The sequence below is a fragment of the Tachypleus tridentatus genome, chromosome 8 (genome assembly GCF_004210375.1).
Source record: "Tachypleus tridentatus isolate NWPU-2018 chromosome 8, ASM421037v1, whole genome shotgun sequence".
NCBI classification, from domain to species: Eukaryota; Metazoa; Arthropoda; class Merostomata; order Xiphosura; family Limulidae; genus Tachypleus; species Tachypleus tridentatus.
In genome coordinates this window covers 148,121,051-148,143,006 of record NC_134832.1, presented here as the reverse complement: position 1 = coordinate 148,143,006, position 21,956 = coordinate 148,121,051, and the positions used below count along the sequence as shown (strand labels likewise).

The 21,956-nt window shown below is 35.8% G+C and overlaps 1 protein-coding gene across 1 annotated transcript; it reads right to left on the bottom strand.

Moving 5' to 3' along the window:
* Positions 1 to 453: 453 nt before the first annotated feature.
* Positions 454 to 10,293, bottom strand: LOC143223726 (uncharacterized). The gene is made up of 3 exons (XM_076452067.1): positions 10,091 to 10,293; positions 3,806 to 4,077; positions 454 to 824 (listed from the first exon to the last, which is right to left on the bottom strand). Exons 1-3 carry the CDS (start codon positions 10,136 to 10,138, stop codon positions 584 to 586), a joined length of 561 nt encoding a protein of 186 aa, XP_076308182.1. The 5' UTR covers positions 10,139 to 10,293; the 3' UTR covers positions 454 to 583.
* Between the last annotated feature and the right edge of the window lie 11,663 nt (positions 10,294 to 21,956).

Below are 21,956 nucleotides of genomic sequence, written 5' to 3'. Positions count from 1 at the left end.
CGCAAGATGTGGGTTTGAATTCCCGAACATGCTGTAAGTTAGCAGGTTTTATATATAAGCTAACAGTAAAAGACGCTATAATATAGTAGGTTTTATATTTAAGCAACTGATAGAAGATACTACAACGCTAAGTAAACTGAAACCACTCAAGTTTTAATTTTCAAATCAACAGAGACACTATTTGTGTACAATTGTACAATAGTACAATTTATAAGTTTAAATTTGTTATAGAACAGTTTCTAAATTGTGATTACACGATCTCTCTTGGGTGGTCTAATAAGAAACTAATCACAAATGTCAATAAATTAACATTTATTAACATTATGTACTAAGTAATGTATATATTTTGTGAAATCTAAATTGACTGGCTACAGTATTATTTTTTTAATATTAATATACCATGTAAAACATTGTAATTTGAATTAATAGTCTAAAAATCGAAGTTCTTTTTATTCTAAATCACAAAACTTGAAAAACGGAGTCTTCAAAACGACACTTGTGGTAGCTACGTAGATAACATTAGAAAAGAAATACATTTTTTGCTACTAAACTGAGCGACCTCTGGTAGCTTCTAAATAAAACTTTAATGATTTAAACTCCAGTTCCACTTGTGGAGAAGCACCTCTAACGTGAAAACAAAGAAAGAAATGACCAAACCCGCTATCAACACGTAAAACGCCATCTGAATGTCGCCAAGTGTTCCCTTTTGGAGTTCCACTTCTATGGCCTCGGAATGTACAAAGTGACAGCTTCCAGCGTTAGAAAACTCCAATTCTCTCTGAAACCAGTAATACATCACCCCAGTCTGGAACAGACGTTGCGTACTGGAAAAAATGACATTTCCAATTATCTGTTAAAACGGAATGTTTAATTCAAAAATCACAAAGAATACAGTTCAGTTGATGTTTTTCAGTCTTAATAAATCCTAGCTTTCCCGCTAACGTTTCCTTAATTTACTTATGCGTCAACTTATTGGTTACAAGGGACTCAATCTTTGAATCGCATAATGAAATCTAATATAATCACGGGATACACAATTCATAAGGCTTATCCTTACAACACAAGACTGTCTACAACTGACAACATCAGTCGTACTTATTGTTACAACACGAGTCTTGCTGTTACTGACAACCTCAATCGTACTTTCCTTACAGGCCAGGTGATTAAAACTCTCAACTAGTAATCTAAGGGTAGCGGGTTCGAATCCCCATCACACCAAACGTGCTCGCCCTTTCAGCCATTGGGTGTTATAATGTGACGGTTAATCCCACTATTCGTTGGTAAAAGAGTTTGCGGTGGGTGGTTATGACTAGCTGCCTTTCCCTTAGACTTACACTGCTAAATTAGGGACAGCTAGTGCAAATAACCCTTGTTTAGATTTGCACGAATTTGAAAAACAAACTTATCTTTACAACATAAGACTTGCTATTAGTGACAACATCAGTCGTACTTATTTTACAACATGAGACTTTCTGATAGTAACAGCATCAGTCGTACGTATTCTTACAATATCGGACTTACTACTGCAGGCAACATCAGCCGCACTTATTGTTACAACATCAGACTTACTGGTTCAGACAATATTAGACTTAGTGGTCCTGTCAACATCAGACTTACTAATCCAGATAATATTAGACTTGCTGATCCAGACTATATCAGACTTACTGATCCAGACAATATTAGACTTATTGATCCAGACAACATCAGACTTACTGATTCAGACCATATCCAGACAATATACTTAGTGGTCCTGTCAACATCGGACTTACTAATCCAGATAATATTAGACTTGCTGATCCAGACAATATTAGACTTAGTGGTTCTGTCAACATCAGACTTACTGATCCAGACAATATTAGACTTAGTGGTTCTGTCAACATCAGACTTACTAATCCAGATAATATTAGACTTGCTGATCCAGACAATATTAGACTTATTGATCCAGACAATATTAGACTTACTGATTCAGACAATATTAGACTTAGTGGTCCTGTCAACATCAGACTTACTAATCCAGATAATATTAGACTTATTGATTCAGACAACATCAGACTTACTGATTCAGACAATATTAGACTTAGTGGTCCTGTCAACATCAGACTTACTAATCCAGATAATATTAGACTTGCTGATCCAGACAATATTAGACTTATTGATCAAGACAGCATCAGGCTTACTGATTCAGGCATTATTAGTGTTATTCACTCAAATAATATCAGACTTATTAATCCTGAAAACTTTAAATAAACGTATTGACTCAGACAACGTTTGAATTTCAGATCTCCACAACGTTGTATTTACTGATCCAAATAATATCATACTTACAAATTCTGCTAATATACGACTTGCTAAGTCTGACAACATAGCTGTCTGATAATTTCAGATTTACTGTTCCCAAAAGCATTAGACTTGTTAATTATGATAATACTAGACTTACTGATCTTTGATTATGCTTCATGATCCTAATATCTTCAGTTTTACTGATCCCCTACAAAATCAGACTTACTAATCCTGAAAACGTCAGTCCTATTAACCCTAACAACATGAAAATTGTCTTGAAATTTCAGACTCGGTGATTGTAACAACTAAAATAAGCGTGCTATTACAATAAATTCAATTAATTACATTAAAACTTAAACAAGTGGAAACACTTTCTGAATCAATTCATTGGTCCTAATTAGAGTTCCAGTAACAATGGTATTAGTACTGATTTTAGATATAAAAATAGTTTATTATTCTATATGAACATGAACATAAATTGACACACAAGCACGTTTTATACGTTACTTTCATTTCTTTGAAAATTTAGCTTCTATTTACTTTGTACCTTAATCTTTTTTCTTGTTTTTTTGTTGTGATAATCTATAGTTAAATAATAGCGCATATCCATTAATATAATTCACGTTTCAAGTTTATATAAAGATAGATCGGAATATCAGTTTAGTAGGCTTTCGTCGTTAGGGCAGACTGTGAAAAGTTCTGCTTCTACGTCATTCATTGCATAACGTCTATGATAACTTGTCGTCAACTGCTAGTGTTTTTGGTCTATAAACGAGATGTACCCCACTCTTTCTTAAAGCTGCTTTCATTTTTCAGTAAATTGATTAGAATGTTCAAATTACAGAAGAAAGTTATGTTACTTTGATTGTTTTATTTTATTTTATTTTTATTACAGAGACAATTTTTCATTGTTACTTTAATACATAAATTTAGGACTAACGTAAATTTCCTGACCTTGCTGAAAATATGGCTGACAGCAGTTACCCAAGTGACAAAAACAATGCATTCTAATATTTTTCAACAATTACATTTTATTAGCTGTACTGATTTGCTGGCTGAATTAGGTTTTTGATTTAACGTATCCTGAATTGGTTTGAAGTTAATATTAACATTCTTACTATTTTCTCAAAAGAGCAAAAATGTGAAGAATCGTTTCTAAAATATTTTAAAATTGTAAAAAAAATATCAATGAATCCCAAAGTATTTACATATAAATGATGCATATAGATGAGTAATATAAAAGTTATTATATTTATTTATTTACAATTTACGACAATTATAAAAATCACTAGATGGAAACGTTTTCCAATATCATCAGAGACGTCGCTAGGTGCTTAAAATATTTAGGGCTCAGGCCTATAGGCGGGGGAATTTTCAGTATGGTATAAATCACGGTTTTCCATTCGGATTTATCAGGACATCAACTAAAGATTCGGAGCTCTGTTAAACAGAATTATGACACGGGACCCCTGTGCCAGTGCCTAACGACGTCTCTGCATATCAGTATTTTCAAATATCCACATACATTTGACTAAAGATGTCCAGAAAACGGCTGTGTTTCTGTAGGCCTAAAGCCCAGTAGTCGGACTTGATGTTTTCTTCAGCCACGTGATAATCACATGTTGGTTTTTGACCAGAAAACTCTTGCGAGGCACTTTCTAGCCATGACCTGCTACCCAGAAGGGCTATTTTTCCTTGTCTTATCTCACTCATCATTTTGCTTTGACTCGTATCATATGAAAGCAAATTATTTTGAACCTCATACCACACACGTTGAATTTCTTTGCTGGGGGAGTTCTGGTAAGTCAAACATCAAGACAATATTTTAGAAAACTTAATTAAGAGTTTCTTGTGAATATAAGCTTAATGATATCAATATATTAAAACTTGTATATAATATATTTTTACGCCCTTTAATTCTTAGCCACTGTATATAGATGTTGTAATATTATTATTATATATATAATAATTATTATAATTAGAGTATTAAAATATTTTGTATTATTACAAAAGGGTCATTCCATGTCAAATCATCCAGATTTTGGAAAATTTTTCAGGTGACCCCTCAGAATGCCTTGAAAAAATTCACATGTGCTCATCTACTTATATAATGAAAAATCACCAAAGATTAGATCAATGTCTCTAATAGTTTCTGATTTACAGCCCTGTAAAATTTAGTTAATTTTTTTAGTTTTGGCAAATTCATTTTCAGGCAACTTTGGCTGCTTAAAGTTGCAAGAGTAATGGTGGTAGAAGGCTGAAATTTGCTACACTGACTGAATTAATCTCACAAAATTCAAAACTGGTCCCAAACCAAGTTTATCTCTCTTAGCTGAATGTTTTTTCAAAGTTCCTATAACATATCAGTTGATAAATCAGCAATTGTTGTAAACGTCTATTAGATCTCCTGTGAAAAAATGTTGCATGCAACGTTTTATGATTTAGTTAAAAATAGCCCTACTTCAGGCGACAGTTTGACCATGTCACCAGTTATTCAGCATTTTCAGATTTTTATTATATATTCTTACATCTCTGAATATGATCTACAAAAAAAAATCAAAATGTGTTCAACCTACTTTTTGAATTATAATTTTAAAGTATCCAATATCTTATCATGCGTTTTTTTACTTGAAAAAAACAACAACTTCACTTCAGGTGTGTTACTGTGTGCAAATATATCCATACAATTTTGAAAACATTTATGTATCCCATTGAAATATTCTAATCAGCCCTTACCATATATTCTTACAACTCTGAACATGATCTCAAGATACGTGTTGTTAGCATGTGTGTTCTGTCAGATCGTCTGAAACACGACACAGTAGCTGTTCATATTTCGTTACCACAGTACTAAGCCATGTTAAACAGAAATATCCAAACACAGAAAAGATCATTTATTTCAGCGATGGTGCAGCTTCGCAATACAAGAATACTAAAAATCTTGCAAATCTTTGCTACCATTTTGAAGATTATTAGTTGTCTGCTGAATGGCATTTATTTGCCACCATTCATGGGAAAAGTCCACGCGATGGAGTTTGGGGTACAGTGAAGAGGCTGGTGGCTCGTGCAAGCCTTCAATTGCCTATAAATAATCAAATTTTAAGTGTTTCTGATATGTACCATTGAACAAAGGACCACATTCAGGGCATTCAGTTCTTTCTTGTCAATCAGGAATCACTCCTGCAGAATCGTTTGATCTACTTGAGCTCTTTGAAAAATGCAAAACTGTGGCAGGTATTAGGTCACATCACAGCTTTATTCTCCACTCTACCAACAAATTGTATAGGAGAAGGTTATCAGATGATGATGTGTACACAGTTGTAACTGTTGGTAGTAACAGTGAAAGTGATGCTGCAGCAGCTCAAATAGAGTCTAATGATAACAATGACAATTATCAGCCAGGGAAATATGTGGCATGCATATACGATCATGAATGGTATGTGGGAAACATAAAAGATAGATCAGATGAACATTCCAATGTGTTGGTGTCATTTATGAAGACATTAAGAAACAAACTGTTCTCATGGCCTGGAAGGTCACATAAAGATGAAAGCTGGATTCCTTTCCAACATATTTCTTGTCTGATAAGTGCACCTACCGTGCAAGGCAGTAGTGCTCACCACTATGTTTAGGCCAAAGTGTTCTCAACATAATCAAACTCAAATTTCAGAAATTTATTCAAGCTGTCTGAACAAAGCAATGTTTATATGATGTTGTTCAGTTTAATTTATCGCCAAATCAGTTTTTGAAACATTTCATTGTCACGAGTATTTAAGTTTGGTGTGACTATAATCTTTCTCAGTTATCCCCTGTTGCAGCACTGTGCTTTTTGTGTCTGATTTACCTTTGTATTTCTTATATTATGAATCTTAAACTCAGCCATATCTGCATAACTGTAATGCATACACAATATATTTGCATTACCATGTGATCTAACTACTTATGCCAATAAACTTGTTCAGAAATGAATTACTTTCTTGTTTCTTACAACTTCATTATTTAACATTATGAAAGGCTAGTTAGAATATTCATAAGAGATTCATAAAATTCTGACAGATATTTTTCAAATGTGTTTGGATATATTTGCACACAGTAACACACTTGAACTGAATTGTTTCTTAAATAAAACACGTATGGTCAAAGGATATTTTAGCCTTCCGCTAGTACAGCGGTATGTTTTCGGATTTACAATGCTGAAATCAGGGGTTCGATTCCCCTCGGTGGGCTCAGCAGATAGCCCGATGTGGCTTTGCTATAACAAACAAACAAACAGAGGATACTTTAAAAATTATAACTCAAAAAGTAGGTTGAACACAATTTTGATTTATTTTTTAGATCATATTCAGATATGTAAGAATATATGGTAAAAATCTGAAAAGGCTGAATAACTGGTAACATGGTCAAACTGTGGCCTGAAGTAGGGGTATTTTTAGCTAAATCATAAAAAGTCACATGCAACTACATTTTTTTACAGGAGATCTAACAGACTTTTAATTACAACAATTGCTGATTTATCAACTGATGTGTTATAGGAAATTTGTAAAAAACATTCAGCTTTGTATCATATTAAGTCTTAGAGAATGGCCCGGCATGGCCAAGCGTGTTAAGGCGTGCGACTCATAATCTGAGGGTCGCGAATTCCCATCCCCGTCGCGCCAAACATGCTCGCCCTTTCAGCCGTGGGGGCGTTATAATGTTATGGTCAATCCAACTATTCGTTGGTAAAAGAGTATCCCAAGAGTTGGCGGTGGGTGGTGATGACTAACTGCCTTCCCTCTAGTCTTACACTGCTAAATTAGGGACGGCTAGCACAGATAGCCCTCGAGTAGTTTTGTGCGAAATTCCAAAACAAACAAATAATACGTCTTAGAGCTATGGCTTATAAAATAAACCAATGTTTCTTACGATTTTGGGTTTTCAGGTGATTTTTTCAGCCTCACTATGAAAATCCTAAGAGAGATAAACTTGGTTTGAGACCATTTTTGAATTCTGTGAGATTAATTCAGTCAGTGTAGCAAATTTCAGCCTTCTACCACCATTACTCTTGCAGCTTTAAGCAGCCAAAGCTGCCCGAAAATGAATTCGTCAAAAATAAACAAAAATTAATTAAATTTTACAGGGCTGTAAATCAGAAACTATGAGAGATAGTGATCTAATATTTGGCAGTTTTTCATTGTATGGAAAGATGAGCACATGTGATTTTTTTCAAGGCATTCTGTGGGGTCACCTGCACCCCCCTGGATGATTTGACATGGAATGACCCAGTATTATTATTATGACATATATGAGATTAAAATACACAATTTTTATTTGTATCTGCAAAACGTAAACTCATTTCATTGTTTGGAGAGTAACTAGAGGGTTATTATCAATAATATTAGGACGTGTTGATATATATAAAATTGTGTTTCATTCTTATTTTCAATGTTAGGCCTTCTTGTGGCTCAGCAGTAAGTAATACGAGTTTACAATGCTAAAGCTGGGTTTTGATATCCATTGTTACTCTCTGCTTAACAGAAAACAAACTCCAATTTTCATTATTAGTCATACTCTAAAATAACACCAATCAAATTGGACATATCTAACTCTTCCCCCAGTGAAATAGCGGTATGTCTGTGGATTTACAACGCTGGAAACCGCGTTTCGATACCTGTCGTAGACGCAGCACAGATAACTCATTATACGGTTTTGCGCTTAACTACACACACAATATAAATATTATGCCAGAGTAATACTATAATACTGTTTAACAAATGTCAGTTATTTACCATAATAATAAATATACCCTAAATGTCTAATGCAAATAACTTTTATAACCAAGGCTTTGTTTATTGCACACATAAAATATCTAATTACCTCTGGTAATAATGATTTGTTTGTTTCTTGAAGTGCGCGCAAAGTCGCACGAGGGCTATCTGCGTCATTGTTTTTTTCTAAAACGTTCCGTGACACTTTCGATCAAGTTAGTATTGCTCTTTCTTTCTGATCTAATACTATGGTGAGACCCCTATCGGCCCATCTTGTAATTAACATTTGCAAAGAACAAAGATATTTCAAAAGACTGTTTTTTTGTTTGTTTTTTGGAAATTTGCTGAAAGTTACCCGAGACCTATCTGCGCTAGACGTCCCTAATTTAGCTGATATTATTAGTTACAGCTGTACTTTTTGGTTAATTATTTATCAACGAACAGTGGGACTGACCAATCGTCTTCATGGCTGAAAGGGGGAGCATGTTTGATGGAATGAGGATTCGAACCAGTGATCTTCTAATTTCGAGTCAAGCGCTCTAACTATCTTGCCTAGATGGACTTGGTTATGATGAAAGGTCACGTCGGCGGTGACAGGTAGCATAGACACAGCTTGCAGTTGAGATGCGATTATCTTTTTCTTATATAAAAGCCATTTAGGGTCAGTAAAGAAATGTTACAATTTTCCTTTTGTGTGTGTTTTATGGTGAAGGGCAAAATCACGAAATTATTGATATGGTTAGACCATGTTAACTTGAAGTTAAAGGTTGTAACTCAAATTTGGTTGTGGTATAACTTGTAATTTATTTTTTACGCATGTAATATCTGTACAAGATAATAGCCTAAGATTTTATGGGATTAAAAGTAACACGCCATTTATTACACCGTGCTGTTATAATTTAAAACGGATTGAATTATGAAGTTTCTGTTAAGGTGGCTCCACCTATAATACTTTACCAATTACAATTATATGATTATGGATCAGTAGTTGATGTTTTGACCCCGTAGTCACACAGTGATATGTCTACGAACTTACAGCGCTAGAAACCGAGTTTTGATACCCCTGGTGGGCAGAGCACAGAGAACCTTTGTGTACCTTTAGGGTTAACTACAAACAAACAAACAAATTGAAGTTTCATAGGTGGTTGGTGGGTTGTTGTCGTTAAGTGCAAAGTTTCAAGTGCTCTGCTCTGTCACTACGGGTATCGAAACCTGATATTCAACGCTGAGCAACTTGTAGGGGAGTGGGCAAATATTATAAACAGAATCAATCTTTCTCATGTATTTTAAAAACCAAGTTGACATTATTACTATTGGATAAAATAAATGTATTAAGCCTTTTTTGATTTTTTGTTTCGAGCATTTACTGTTCATGGAACCGATCGAATTTTGGAATCTTCACCGATATTCAGTTTATTATTTAGAAACAAATTTACATAAAGCTTTTATAGTGTAGTTCCTGCTATATAGAACTAACCATATGGTAATCAGGTTTAACATTTCAAACCTGTGAAAATAAGTTTAGAAACAGCTGATATTTACGATCTAAGTTTTCTTATACTGAGAGTCGCGGGTTTGAATCCCGGTCGTACCAAACATACTCACCCTTTCAGCCACGAAGGCATTATAATGTTACGGTAAATTCCAGTATTCGTTGGTAAAAGAGTATCTCAAGAGTTGGCGGTGGGTGGTGATGACTAGCTGCCTTCCCTCTAGTCTTACACTGCTAAATTAGGGACGGCTAGCGCAGATAGCTCTCGTGTAGCTTTGCGCGAAATTCAAAAACAAAGTACTGTGTTCAGTTTGTTGGTGTTTTCTGATAATCAATATGGTTATAATTCGGTAAGAGTAAAACATTATGACTTCCAACCTGTTCTTTTGATTTGCCACAGAAATAGAGATATCTTTTTGTTAACCACAATTTTATGACCAATTAACTGGTAATTATTGAAACAATTTAATAGCTGGCAATTTCGAAGAAAATATTGGTTTCTTTATTCAAAGATTCCAACTTGTTAAGTTTATACACTTATATTCCATTTACTGACTAAAAATACTCATACCTTGAGAAACTCGTGCGTGCTGCTGTACTTGAACGTGGTGACCTTCATATTCCGAGCGTTTAGTAAATCCCTTACTGTTGAAATATGACCTGTAGTTTTATGAACACTCAAAAAAGCCTTCAAATTCCCGACATACGTGTTGATAACGATGATACACAGGAACCACCAGAAGACTAGAAGAATCCTAGCGGACTGTTGAGTTGGTAACTTTGTTGAACCTTGAGATATTACAACTAAAACTGGTTAAATAAATCCTACATGTTCGTTATCTCATTATGTTTTTAAATTTCGTACAAAGCTACTCGAGGGCTATCTGTGATAGCCGTCCCTAATTTAGTAGTGTAAGACTAGAGGGAAGGCAGCTAGTCATCACCACCCACCGCCAACTCTTGGGCTACTCTTTTACCAACGAATAGTAGAATTGACCGTCACATAATAACGCCCCCCCCGGCTAAACGGGCGAGCATGTTTGGTGCGACAGGGATTCGAACCCGCGCCCCTCGAATTACGAGTCGCACGCTTTAACACGCTTAGCCATGCCTGGCCGTTTTTATCTCGTTATGTAATATAATATAAAGAACACTTGATATATTAATTTCTAATGCCATTTTGAGTTATTTGCTAAGAATAGAAAAAACACAAAGTTCAATCAACTTAACTAGTGACAAGAAAATCATTTTATTTCCTCGACTATAAGTTCTATTAACTTAATTAATATCCTTTCAAAAGTCCAGGTTCTCAGTAGACACAGTTTTACTAACTTTGTAAATTCTTTTCTACATACGTCATATTTTCTTTTTTACACCTTTATTTGTTCTTGAAAATGCAAACTCAGCTTTTATAAACATGAACTATCAGCTAAACTAACAAAAATCGTGTATCAATAACACAGGGCTACGAATTTAAATTTCATAAAAAAGTTGTTTTAATAACGGATTTTCTATGATTTTGCTTCACCTTTTCCAAAATAATATTAATATTTTTCTATCACATAGGGATTTCGTTTTTACAAACCGAGAAGAAGAAAAAAATTCTTACTTAGATCAAATTATTATTTAGTTTACCACAATGAACGTATTTTTATTATTACGCATGCTTCTCCTGGGATCTCGAATAACTGATAAGATTTTCACGTCGCGATTGGTCTAGAGAAATCTATAGTCAGTGGTTGTAAATGTTTTAAGCATAACAAAATATTACCCGATTTTAATGAAAATTATTTACTTATGTAAAAGTACATATGACGTTTTGTGAAAAATCTATACGCGATGGAGAAGAATAGATATGATTTTCAGTTTTAGCGTACAGGAATTGTCATAAAACTTGTAAATATTTCAAGACAATGAAATCATCGCAGGCATAGGTAATCAGTTATCACCTACTCTAACATAACTCACTTTTGAAATGATTCAAACTGTTTCCTAAACTTTAAATAAGGTCTTAGTCTTTCATTAACATATTCATTCACTCACCACGTGACTTGAAAACTACAATACATAATATCACTGTGTTCAAAGAACAAAACCAACAAAACATGAATTTCACACAAAAACAAAAACATAACTCAATGAATATTTACTGCAAATCAATGTGGCTTTTGTTGTTGCCTTTCAGAGACAAAGTTCAGAAATGCGGGGCAGTGACCTTGGTAAGTGTCACTCTCACATCATTTTCGCAACAAAGTTTGTTCCTTTTTTTCGTTTTTATGTCTACCATCCTCGAAAAGGATTGCTCGCAAAGATACGTTGTAACAAACAGTATGAGTATCTCAAAAGCTTTCTTAACAATAAGAGGGTACGCTACGATTTGGTGACACCAAAACGTTGAGAGCGTTGTTGTTCTGAAAAGTTACTGTTGAACCTGGCTCTGCTGAAGTTCAATGATTTCGTCGAGGTATTTATCATTGACATCTGCTGTCGCAACACTAAACCTGAACGGCTGTCTCACCCATGCTGGATATGACTCTCTGGTGGGGAAGTATCCGTTGAGAGACTTTTCGAGCTTATCTAAGTGCATGGCAATTGCTTGCTTCAGTTCTCCAGGTACAGAAATGTCTCCAATTTCAGACACATCTTCGATCTTACTTACACAGTCGTCCAGTAGGGGAAAGTTAGCGAAGTTATCATTCTCTGTTCGTCGTTTCCATAACGGTAGCTTTTTTTGAAAAGCCTTTACGTTTTCTTTCACTTCGATGATGTTGACTCCACCACCCTGCATCTGTTGATTGAGATGATTGAGAGCATTGAATATATCGGCCATATACGCCAAAATGTGAATGAACTCAGATTTTTCGAAGCAATCTGCATGACAATGTTGGTGCTCTCGCAAAAACAGGGCTAATTCCACACGCATGGCAAAAACATGATAAAGCACCTTTCCCCGGGATAACCACCGAACGTTAGAATGGTACAGAAGTACCTCGATTTCAGAGCCTATTTCATTACACAGCTCTTTGAAGATGCGGTGCTTCAGGGCATTATTTCTCACAAAGTTCACACATTCCACTTCAATTTTTAATACATCTGCCAGTTTTGAAGGCAAGGTTCTTGTTGCCAACGCATGCCTGTGCAGAACATAGTGCGTTACAATGATGTGTGGTGAATCGGCTTTCACCAGCGCACCAAAACCAGAGTTTCATCCCACCATGACTGGAGCTCCGTCCGAACAAACTGCAGAAACTATATCCTACGAAAGATCGTTGTCTCTGAAGAAGTCATCCATAAGTTTCTTCACGTCGGCTGCCTCAGCTGTTGTTGTAAGAAGCTTACAAAATAAAAAAATATTTTATCTGGTCGTTCTTCATATAGCGCACGAATACAACAAGCTGGCTTAGATTGGAAACGTCGGTGGTCTCGTCGAGTTGAAGGCTGAATTTTGCTGGGCTTGAAATCAGATCTGCAACTACTTGAACCAAGATGTCATCGCTCATGTCATCTCTTCTGCTGATAGTGTCATTTGAAAGAGGAATTTGGGATAACTTATTTTCAGCAGCTTTTCCCAGCATGATGTTCGCCATCTTCAATGCAGCTGGTTTTACGAGTTATTCACCAATGGTGTGTGGTTTGTCCTGCTTTGTAGTCAAGTTCGCAACTTCGTACGATGCTGTGAAGATCGGTTTGTCGATGGGTACAAAGCAGAAAACAGTCAAAGTAGCCTTTTCATCGAACCTGGCTCTCTTTACCTTGAATTCAGCAAGCGTTGTGTTCTTGTATTTCCAATCTCCATGCATCTTTAGGGAGTGTTCTCTTAGTTTTGCCAGTGCTAGACTAGAGTTGCTCAACTTAACATTGCAAATCATGCATTGAGGACGCTGACTCCCATCATGCTCCATTATATACGTGAATCCATATTTATGTATTCGTCCGACCAGTTTCTGTTTTCGCTTGATATAGTTAGTATGAGGCCTGACATGGCCTAGCGCGTTAAGGCGTGCGCTTCGTAATCTGAGGGTCGCGGGTTCGCGCCCGAGTCGCGCCAAACATGCTCGCCCTCCCAGCCGTGGGGGCGTTATAATGTGACGGTCAATCCCACTATTCGTTGGTAAAAGAGTAGCCCAAGAGTTGGCGGTGGGTGGTGATGACTAGCTGCCTTCCCTCTAGTCTTACACTGCTAAATTAGGGACGGCTAGCACAGATAGCCCTCGAGTAGCTTTGTGCGAAATTCAAAAAACAAACATAGTTAGTATGAAGGGATTGAAAGATTAGGAAAAAAGTCACAAATTACGCACGATTACTACAGTCACAAGTCGACTGCTAAGCGCACGAAGTTCCCTGCAGCACAGATATTAAGGCCAAGTGATGTGACGTGATCAGTCGCAGCCAATGATGACCAAATGGAGCATGACGTCAGGAATCTCACGAGTGGGGTGAACGAAACGGACACACACACAGTGTGTGTGTCTTGACCTCCGCCGAACTCCTGAGGATAACTCACCGAACCCCTGGGGTTCGACTGAACCCAGGTTAAGAACCACTAGTCTAGACAGAAAACTTAATTTTTGATGACTTGAAATATTTTATAATGTTAACTAGTCCACCAACATATTTCCAAAGATAACAATGGTGGATAAACGTATTTCTCATCAACATATTTACAAAGATGACAATGGTTAATGACATTTTGTTTAGACCATGACTTTTCAAACTATGCTTTGCGGAGCCCTTGGGCTCCACCATAGTTATCTGGGGCTCCGCGAGGAAATTTTAAGGTGTTAATATTTTTACCTAAAACTATAATATTGAATCAGAATACGCTGTACAAAAAAGTAAAAACTAAAATATATATTTAATATAACATGTTTATCGCATATTGGGCCTATTAATATTTTATTCTGCTTAACGCCAGACTACTTTATTTAGTTTAGGGGAAATTCTCGCGGTAAAGGTGTTAATACAATCTCAATTAACTTCGACAGTGGCACCACTGGTTGCTAGTAGATATGAAACCATCTCAAGATCGCATGCGTCATTGGAGATGCAACAGCCTAGTAATTTTCGTATGAAACATCGGTCAACCCTGGGTGGTGATGCCAGCTGTCTTTCAAAAGCCAGATCTGGATTAGCAGCTAAATCTCGAACGAAATGAAACATGACGTCATAGCTGAAACTTGTCGAAATTTGATACATTGTGATGCAATTAGATGCAGTATCAGTTGTTTCAATTTCAAAGTATATTTATATGAAATTTAATATATTTATGGCAATTATAATTGGTAATTGTTAGACCAAGTGAGATTCGTTGTAGTTTAATTAGACAAACTTGGTACCAATGAGCTCTACGACGTCATACGAAGACATGACGTCATGCTTCTTTTTGTTTTATTTCATTAGAAATTTAGATGCTCGTCAGATCTGGCTTAATATTTTGTTATTTGGCTTAAAATTTCTATTAAAAACAAAAAAATGTAAAAATAATAAGTTACCCTTTTCCTTTAGAAAAATATATTATTCTAGCGGCCTAGCCTTTTATCTACAAATCCCCGTCACACCAAACATGCTCACCCTTTCAGCCACGGAGGCATTATAATGTAAAGGTCAATCAAACTATTTGTTGGTAAAATAGTAGTCCAAGAGAGTTGGCGGTGGGTGGTGATGACTAGCTGCCTTTCCTCTAGTCTTACACTGCTAAATTAGGGACGGTTAGCGCAGATAATCTTCATGTAGCTTTGCGCGAAATTCAAAACAATCAATCCAATTTTTACACAAATCTTTATTTCTGTCTTCGTTATGATAACACTGGTCTTAGGTCATGTGTCATTGTATGATGATAAATCTCAAGTGCTTGAACGAGTTTTCATTAAGAAGCTATTTTGTGTCCGTGAAAATACTTTTGAAATGCCAAAAATATAAGAATACGTTTTTAGACAAATTAATAATTAGTTGTCACCCTTATAACGGATAAGTGGCTGAATATCAGTAATAAATCTGATACGAGTAAAAATCTTCCTAGGCCTAATACGAATTCATCGGCGTTATCTTCGCGTGCAAGCACTCCAACTCAGGATGATGCAAAAAGTACTGAAACAAGAAAGAAAATAAAGCATGATGAAAGTTTTATTGAATATAGTTTTACATGGACAGGTAATGAAGATGAACATAGTGGGTTGTGTGTTGAATATGGAACACTGTTGAGTAACAATAGTTTGCATCCAGCAAAGTTAAAATGACATCTAGAAACCAAACACTCCCAATTAAAAAATTAAACTTCCGAATATTTCGAAAGAAAGTGTTTGCAATTAAATACAAGTAAAGCTACATTTCATCCGTTTGTCCATCAGGACAACAAAGGTGTTCTTATTGCTTCATATCGTGCTAGTTACTGTATTGCAAAAGCAGCTGAAGCTCATACAATTGCAGAAGATTTTATAAAACCATGGGGAAAATACGAGGGCTGTTCAAAAAAATACGCGGACTGTTTGAATTGCGCTCTAGTTGGTTCCAGGGGAATCCGCTTGGTGTCGCTAGGTTCGCACAGATCAGCTGATTACGACGCCATTTCCCGATTGCAGATATCTTCATTTGTGTATTAGCTACGCGGTTTTAAGTGAAGTGCGATTTTTTTCGTTTGGCGGATTTCAGAATGAATGACCTGAAGGAGCAACGACTTGCTGTGAAATTTTGTGTTAGACTTGGAAAATCTGCGACTGAAACTTTTACAATGCTTAACACGGCTTACGGTGATGTTGCTATGAAGCGTACGGCATGTTTCAAGTGGAATGAACGTTTTAAGGATGATCGACAGTCCTTTAAAGATGTTGAGGGTCCTGGACGTCCTTCCACGTCAACTGACGACCCACACGTCGACAAAATCAACACCCTGGTGCTGCAAATCGACGTCTGACTGTCAGGGAGCTAGCTGAAGAGTGTGGGATATCAGTTGGATCTTGTTACGAGATTTTGACCGAAAAATTGAAGATGCACCGCGTTGCTGCGAAATTTGTGCCTCAGAACTCGTGAGTTTTTGGCCAAACACTCGATCACTGTTCTTCCCCCCCCTACTCACCTGACCTTGCTCCTTGCAATTTTTTCTTGTTCCCTAAACTCAAAAGACCCTTGAAAGGAAGAAAATTTGAGACGATTCCCGAGATTAAGGCAAATGCGACGAAGAAGCTGGAGGACATTACAAAAGAAGCGTACCAGGACTGTTTCAACAAGTGGAAACACCGTTAGGATAAGTGTGTGCGTTGGGGAGGAGAGTACTTTGAAGGGGTCCCAGACCTGTAACTTCTAAATAAAGTTCATTTTGTTTTATGACGTCAGTCCGCGTATTTTTTGAACAAACAGATGTCCCAGTTTATGCGATGCTGCTTGTGTTTTTCGCTATATTCACGAAGATAGTTTTGAAGAAGACATGCTAATTTGCAAACATCTGCCTACTCAAACAACAGGCGAATAAATATTTAAACTGATCGATTTATTTGTGGAAGAATGTGAGATCAAATGGCAGCTTTGTTCAAGTATTTGCACTGTTTGGACTGCAGCTATGATTGGAAAATTTTCAAGTGCAGTGACACGCATGAAAAAGGAAAACCCGGACATCGAGAGTCTCCACTGCTGTCTTCATCGTCATGCATTTATAATAAAACGAATGTCAGAATATTTAAAAGAGGTACTGGGTGATGTCATAAAAATAGTTAATTTTATAAAATCAAGACAACTCAATGTGAGGATCTTCAGTTTACTCTGTGAGGATATGGGAAGTTTGCATAAAAAAAATTGCTGCTTTCTCGGGGACAAGTGTTTGCTCGGTTTTACGAACTGCGTGAGGAGATAGGTTTCCTTTTATCTGAAAACCATTTTGAACTTGCATACAAAGTAAGAGACAAATGCTAGATACAGAAAGTGGCTTACCTTTTAGACGTATTTGCCTATCTAAATAGTGTGAATACTACAATGCAGGATAACGTACTTCAAAGTTCAGAGTAAAATGGAAGCGTTTCAACGTAAGCTAAAACTTTAGGATGAATGTATACTTATGGAAGAACTTGACTGCTTTGTAAATCTCCATGTTTTTTTTACTTATGAATAAAATTTCCTTAAGTGGAGATGCAAAAATTTCAATCTTGAAGAACATATATGATTTGTGTACAACTGTTGGGGAGTGTACAACTTCCCTCCCCATTAAGAAAAATTATTGTGGATTCAGAATCCCTTTGTTGACTCTGTAAATACCAACGATTTGCCTTTGAAAGAGAAAGAACAGCTTGTAAAAATTTCAACTGATTACATCCTGAAAACAAAATTTGAGCAGAAAGAAATTACACAGTTTTGGATTCAAATGGCCATGGAATACCCTGATAATAAGAAACAGAGCTTTGAAACTTTTGATGTGTTTTCCAACAACATATCTTTGTGAGCAAACATTTTCACTGTATACAGTTACAAAGACCACATTTAGAAACAGACTAAATATTGAAGCTGATTCGCGCTTACAGGTAACAAACATAACTCCAAATACACGACTTTATGAACAATAGCAAGGCAATCCGAGCACTAATAAATAAATAAGTCCACTGTACTTTTACTGATATACATTTTGCAAGCATAAATATTTGAACAAGTAAGTAGAAGTAACTATTTTATTTTAAATATCGATATGTTTAATTAATTTATATTCTAAAAGCTTGAAGTAAACTTTATCTGGTACCAGCGACCAATTTTTGTTTAGTATATTTTTTTATTAAGGAATGTTTTTTTCATTTCTGGTGTGAAACTCCGCAGGACTAAAAGGTTTGGGAACCCCTGGTTTAGACCAACTGAAATATCTTTGTTCCCAATATGCATTCTTTCTCATCGTGTTATGAAGAAAAGTTTCCGACCATGATGGTGGTTTTTACTTTCTTCTTCCTTTATCTACGAAAGTAATTCCCTACATTTTATTATTAGATCTGGTTGAATAATGGGAGATGGAAAACTGGTGTCGACCAACGTATTTAAAATATTCCCACCAATAAATCCATTGATTTTTGACCGATTTTTTTAAAAAATGGAACAGATTGTCTCGTTTATTTACTGTCAAAGATTTATTCATCTCAGTCTTGGCAGTCAGGTATGCATTTTCCACATTTACAACAGTTTCTTTTTCCTGTCATCCCGTGGAAACCGTTTCTAAAGATTTGTTTCTGCAGCTCATAGCAATATGAAACATTTGCCCTGAAACTTATTTCACTCACTAGTTGATTAACCAATCCTTTAACACAACGTGGAACGTCTCAATTAGAAGATGTGGAGAGACATGTTCAATTACCTTATTGAGACGCCCCACGTTGTGTTAAACTTGGTGATGCAAGGCCAGTCCATGGATGCGATAGTATATGGAAATATACAAAGTATGCTGAAGCAACTAGATTACATTTAAAATAGGGTTATTCTGAAGTATCTGAAACTTTTAAGTTGGCAAAAGACCTTGAATTAATTTAAATTCTAGACAAACAAGTAAAGACATCAAGAATTATGAGATCAATAAATAAAATATATTAAAAATATCTCCCTCATTAGGAATTTACAATGGTTGAATCAAGTCCATGGGCCCACAAGCCTCCCCTCCAGCTATGGGTTTTTCACAGTAGTTAATGGTCCGATATAATTCTGCTGCATGGGCCTCAATCTCTACTTTATTCAGTTTCCAAACTTTACTTTACTTCTTCTGATGTACTTTCCTATATATCTGTGATAATGTTTCCACTAATAGTTTAAAATATTCTGTTGAAAGATGTTTCAAAGTTGGTTCTTTTAAAAACTTCCTCATTGTCGCAACAATCACTTTAATTGGCTAATTTCTTAATTGAATGACGTTACTAAAGTAGACGATTGTGCAAGGATAATATAACGAGTAGTGGAACAAAACTAGTTACAATTAGTGCAGACTGTTTGTGTATTTGGAATGTCGTGGAAAGCTTTATGAGGGCTATTTGCGCTAGTCATCCCCAAGGTTAGAGGGAAAGGCTAGTCATTATCAGCCACTGCCAGTTCTTTGGCCGCTTTCTTTCACCAACGAATAATTGGATTCACCATCACATATAACGCCCTCAGGGAGAAAACGTCGAGCATATTTTGCGGAACGGGGATTTGAACTCGTAATCCTCAGATTTCGAGTACACCGCCCTAATAACTTTGTCATGCTGGGCCAAGTGTAGACTGAAAGAGTCCTCTTCTATATTACATAGTCGATGAAACTAAGGCTGAAATTTTTGAGCGGATGCAAAGAGGTTTGGATAGTTTTATTCTTGCATCTTTCAAATCAATTTTTAAATGTTTCGCCCTGGCATCAGTGATATTTTTTACCCAATTGAAGTAATTATACAGTTTATTACAGCTTTTCGAGTATTACTATTGTTATCTTTCTGTAAGAATTTGATCTTGTTGTTATAATCTTCTGTACTCCTACAATCTTGTTACAATCCTTCTGTACATCCATTTGGAATTCATTGATTCCATTTGTACGTTTTCCATTTTGTTTTGATAATCCTTCTCTAAACTTTCCATGGTATTCTACATTTTATCTTCCATGAAAGTTGTTTTGTTCTTTACATCTCGTGCTTGCAATTTTTTATGTTTTTTTTTACTTATCTTTGTTTCGTCATTTCCATAACATTTCCATTCTCACTTTGGGCATTTGTCATCATTTTGAAGTTGAGTTTGGATTTTGTTTTATATTTATCAAAATAATCCCATTTTATACACAATTGTTATTGCAGTTTCTTTATTGGACAACTTTTTTTAGGTTATTTTAAAAAATGAAGAATGTAAATCCTAATGTGCTTAGTTAATAATAAAGAAGGTAATCCGGTTCTTCAGCGAGTTCTACAAGTTAGCTTCACTAGTGAACTCTGATAGATTTAAACAATATAGTTTAATAATATAGTTAACTGTTCTCATACATAAAACATTCTCACATCTCTATTTTTCCATTGGAACACGAACTCAATCAGTAGCCAAACTTAGGAACTTGCTAATGCAAAAATCAATCGTACACTGTTTGAGACTCATAAATAAATAATCAATAACTCGCTTTAATCAGACTCAAATTACACTATGTAAAGAAATGTTTATTTTTTCTTATTCCTAGGCATAAAGTGTTATTTCCCAATTGCTTATGCCTATTTCTCTCTTAAAACTTTGCTTTTGTTATTTGGGAAACGAAATTTTCAAATCTGCCCATTTACCAGAACATTCCAAGTAGATTCAGTGCTAAGTAGCTGATAGAGAATTTTCTCAAACTTACAAGAATTTTCAAGAACCTTTTAGAATTTTCTAGAACTTTCCATAGTAATATATATATATACAAGGGCTCACCACTCACCACTTCAATTTAGTTCTAGCTGCCTAAGTAAACACATAGACCTATCTGATTTTATCAGAGATGACATCAAGAAGCTGCAAGCATTCTGATATGTATGTGGCCAATTTATCAAGGCAAGAGTGAAAAAGTATTCTGTGACAGTATCTGTTAAATGTGTGAAGCCTACAAGGCATATTTCGACATGCCTGTCGGGGATCTAAACAAACCCTGGGCACCTCATTTTACCTGCGAGCACTGCAAAAACACTAGAAGGTAAGACAGACAATTTTTTCTTGTTTGAATAGTAAAATTTTATATTATAAAAGTTTTAGATCTTTTAAAATTCGGTGCACCTCAAAGATGAATACAACAGTGTCAAGACCTTCCTTGAAGCCTTGTAGTATGATGAGTATTGCTGGTAGGTTACCGGAGACTTCAAAATGGTGGCATTTCTGATGGATCTCCAAGGAGGCTTTACCAAGTTTTCCTGTTATCTTTGCCTTTGGGACAGAAGGGACATAAAATTGGGTCTTTTGAAACAATTTGCCACAGATCTTGATAAGGAGTCTGCAGTCTTCAAGTACTTTCAAGACTTCTTTTCTAAACTATCTGAGGCAAAAGTCAAAGCTGGTGTCTTCATTGGACCACAAATAAAGAAGATCATTGAGTGCGCAGAATTCCCCAAGAAGCTCAGTAGGAAGAAACATAAAGTTTGGGGCAGCTTTGTCGCAGTGGTTCGGAGCTTCTTGGGCAATCACAAGGCCGAAAATTATGTGGAACTGGTCGAGGCTCTGGTGAAGAACTACAGCAAAATGGGCTGTAGGATGTTACGAAATAAGGAACATTAGCCGAGCACGTTAACCAGTGGGCTGTGCTAAGACCCAAGCACATGATGATATGGACTGTAACGAGGTGTTGAAGTTTCGATATTGCTGGCAAATAACGTAATGGTCCTCTGTATACGTCACGTCTTTTAGGAAGAATGGTTTTAAACACTTTTAAACTTGACTTACTTTTCTATATTTGAAGAGATGACCATGTTACAGTTGAGAGAAATTTAAAAAAATTATACACCAAAAAATTATGT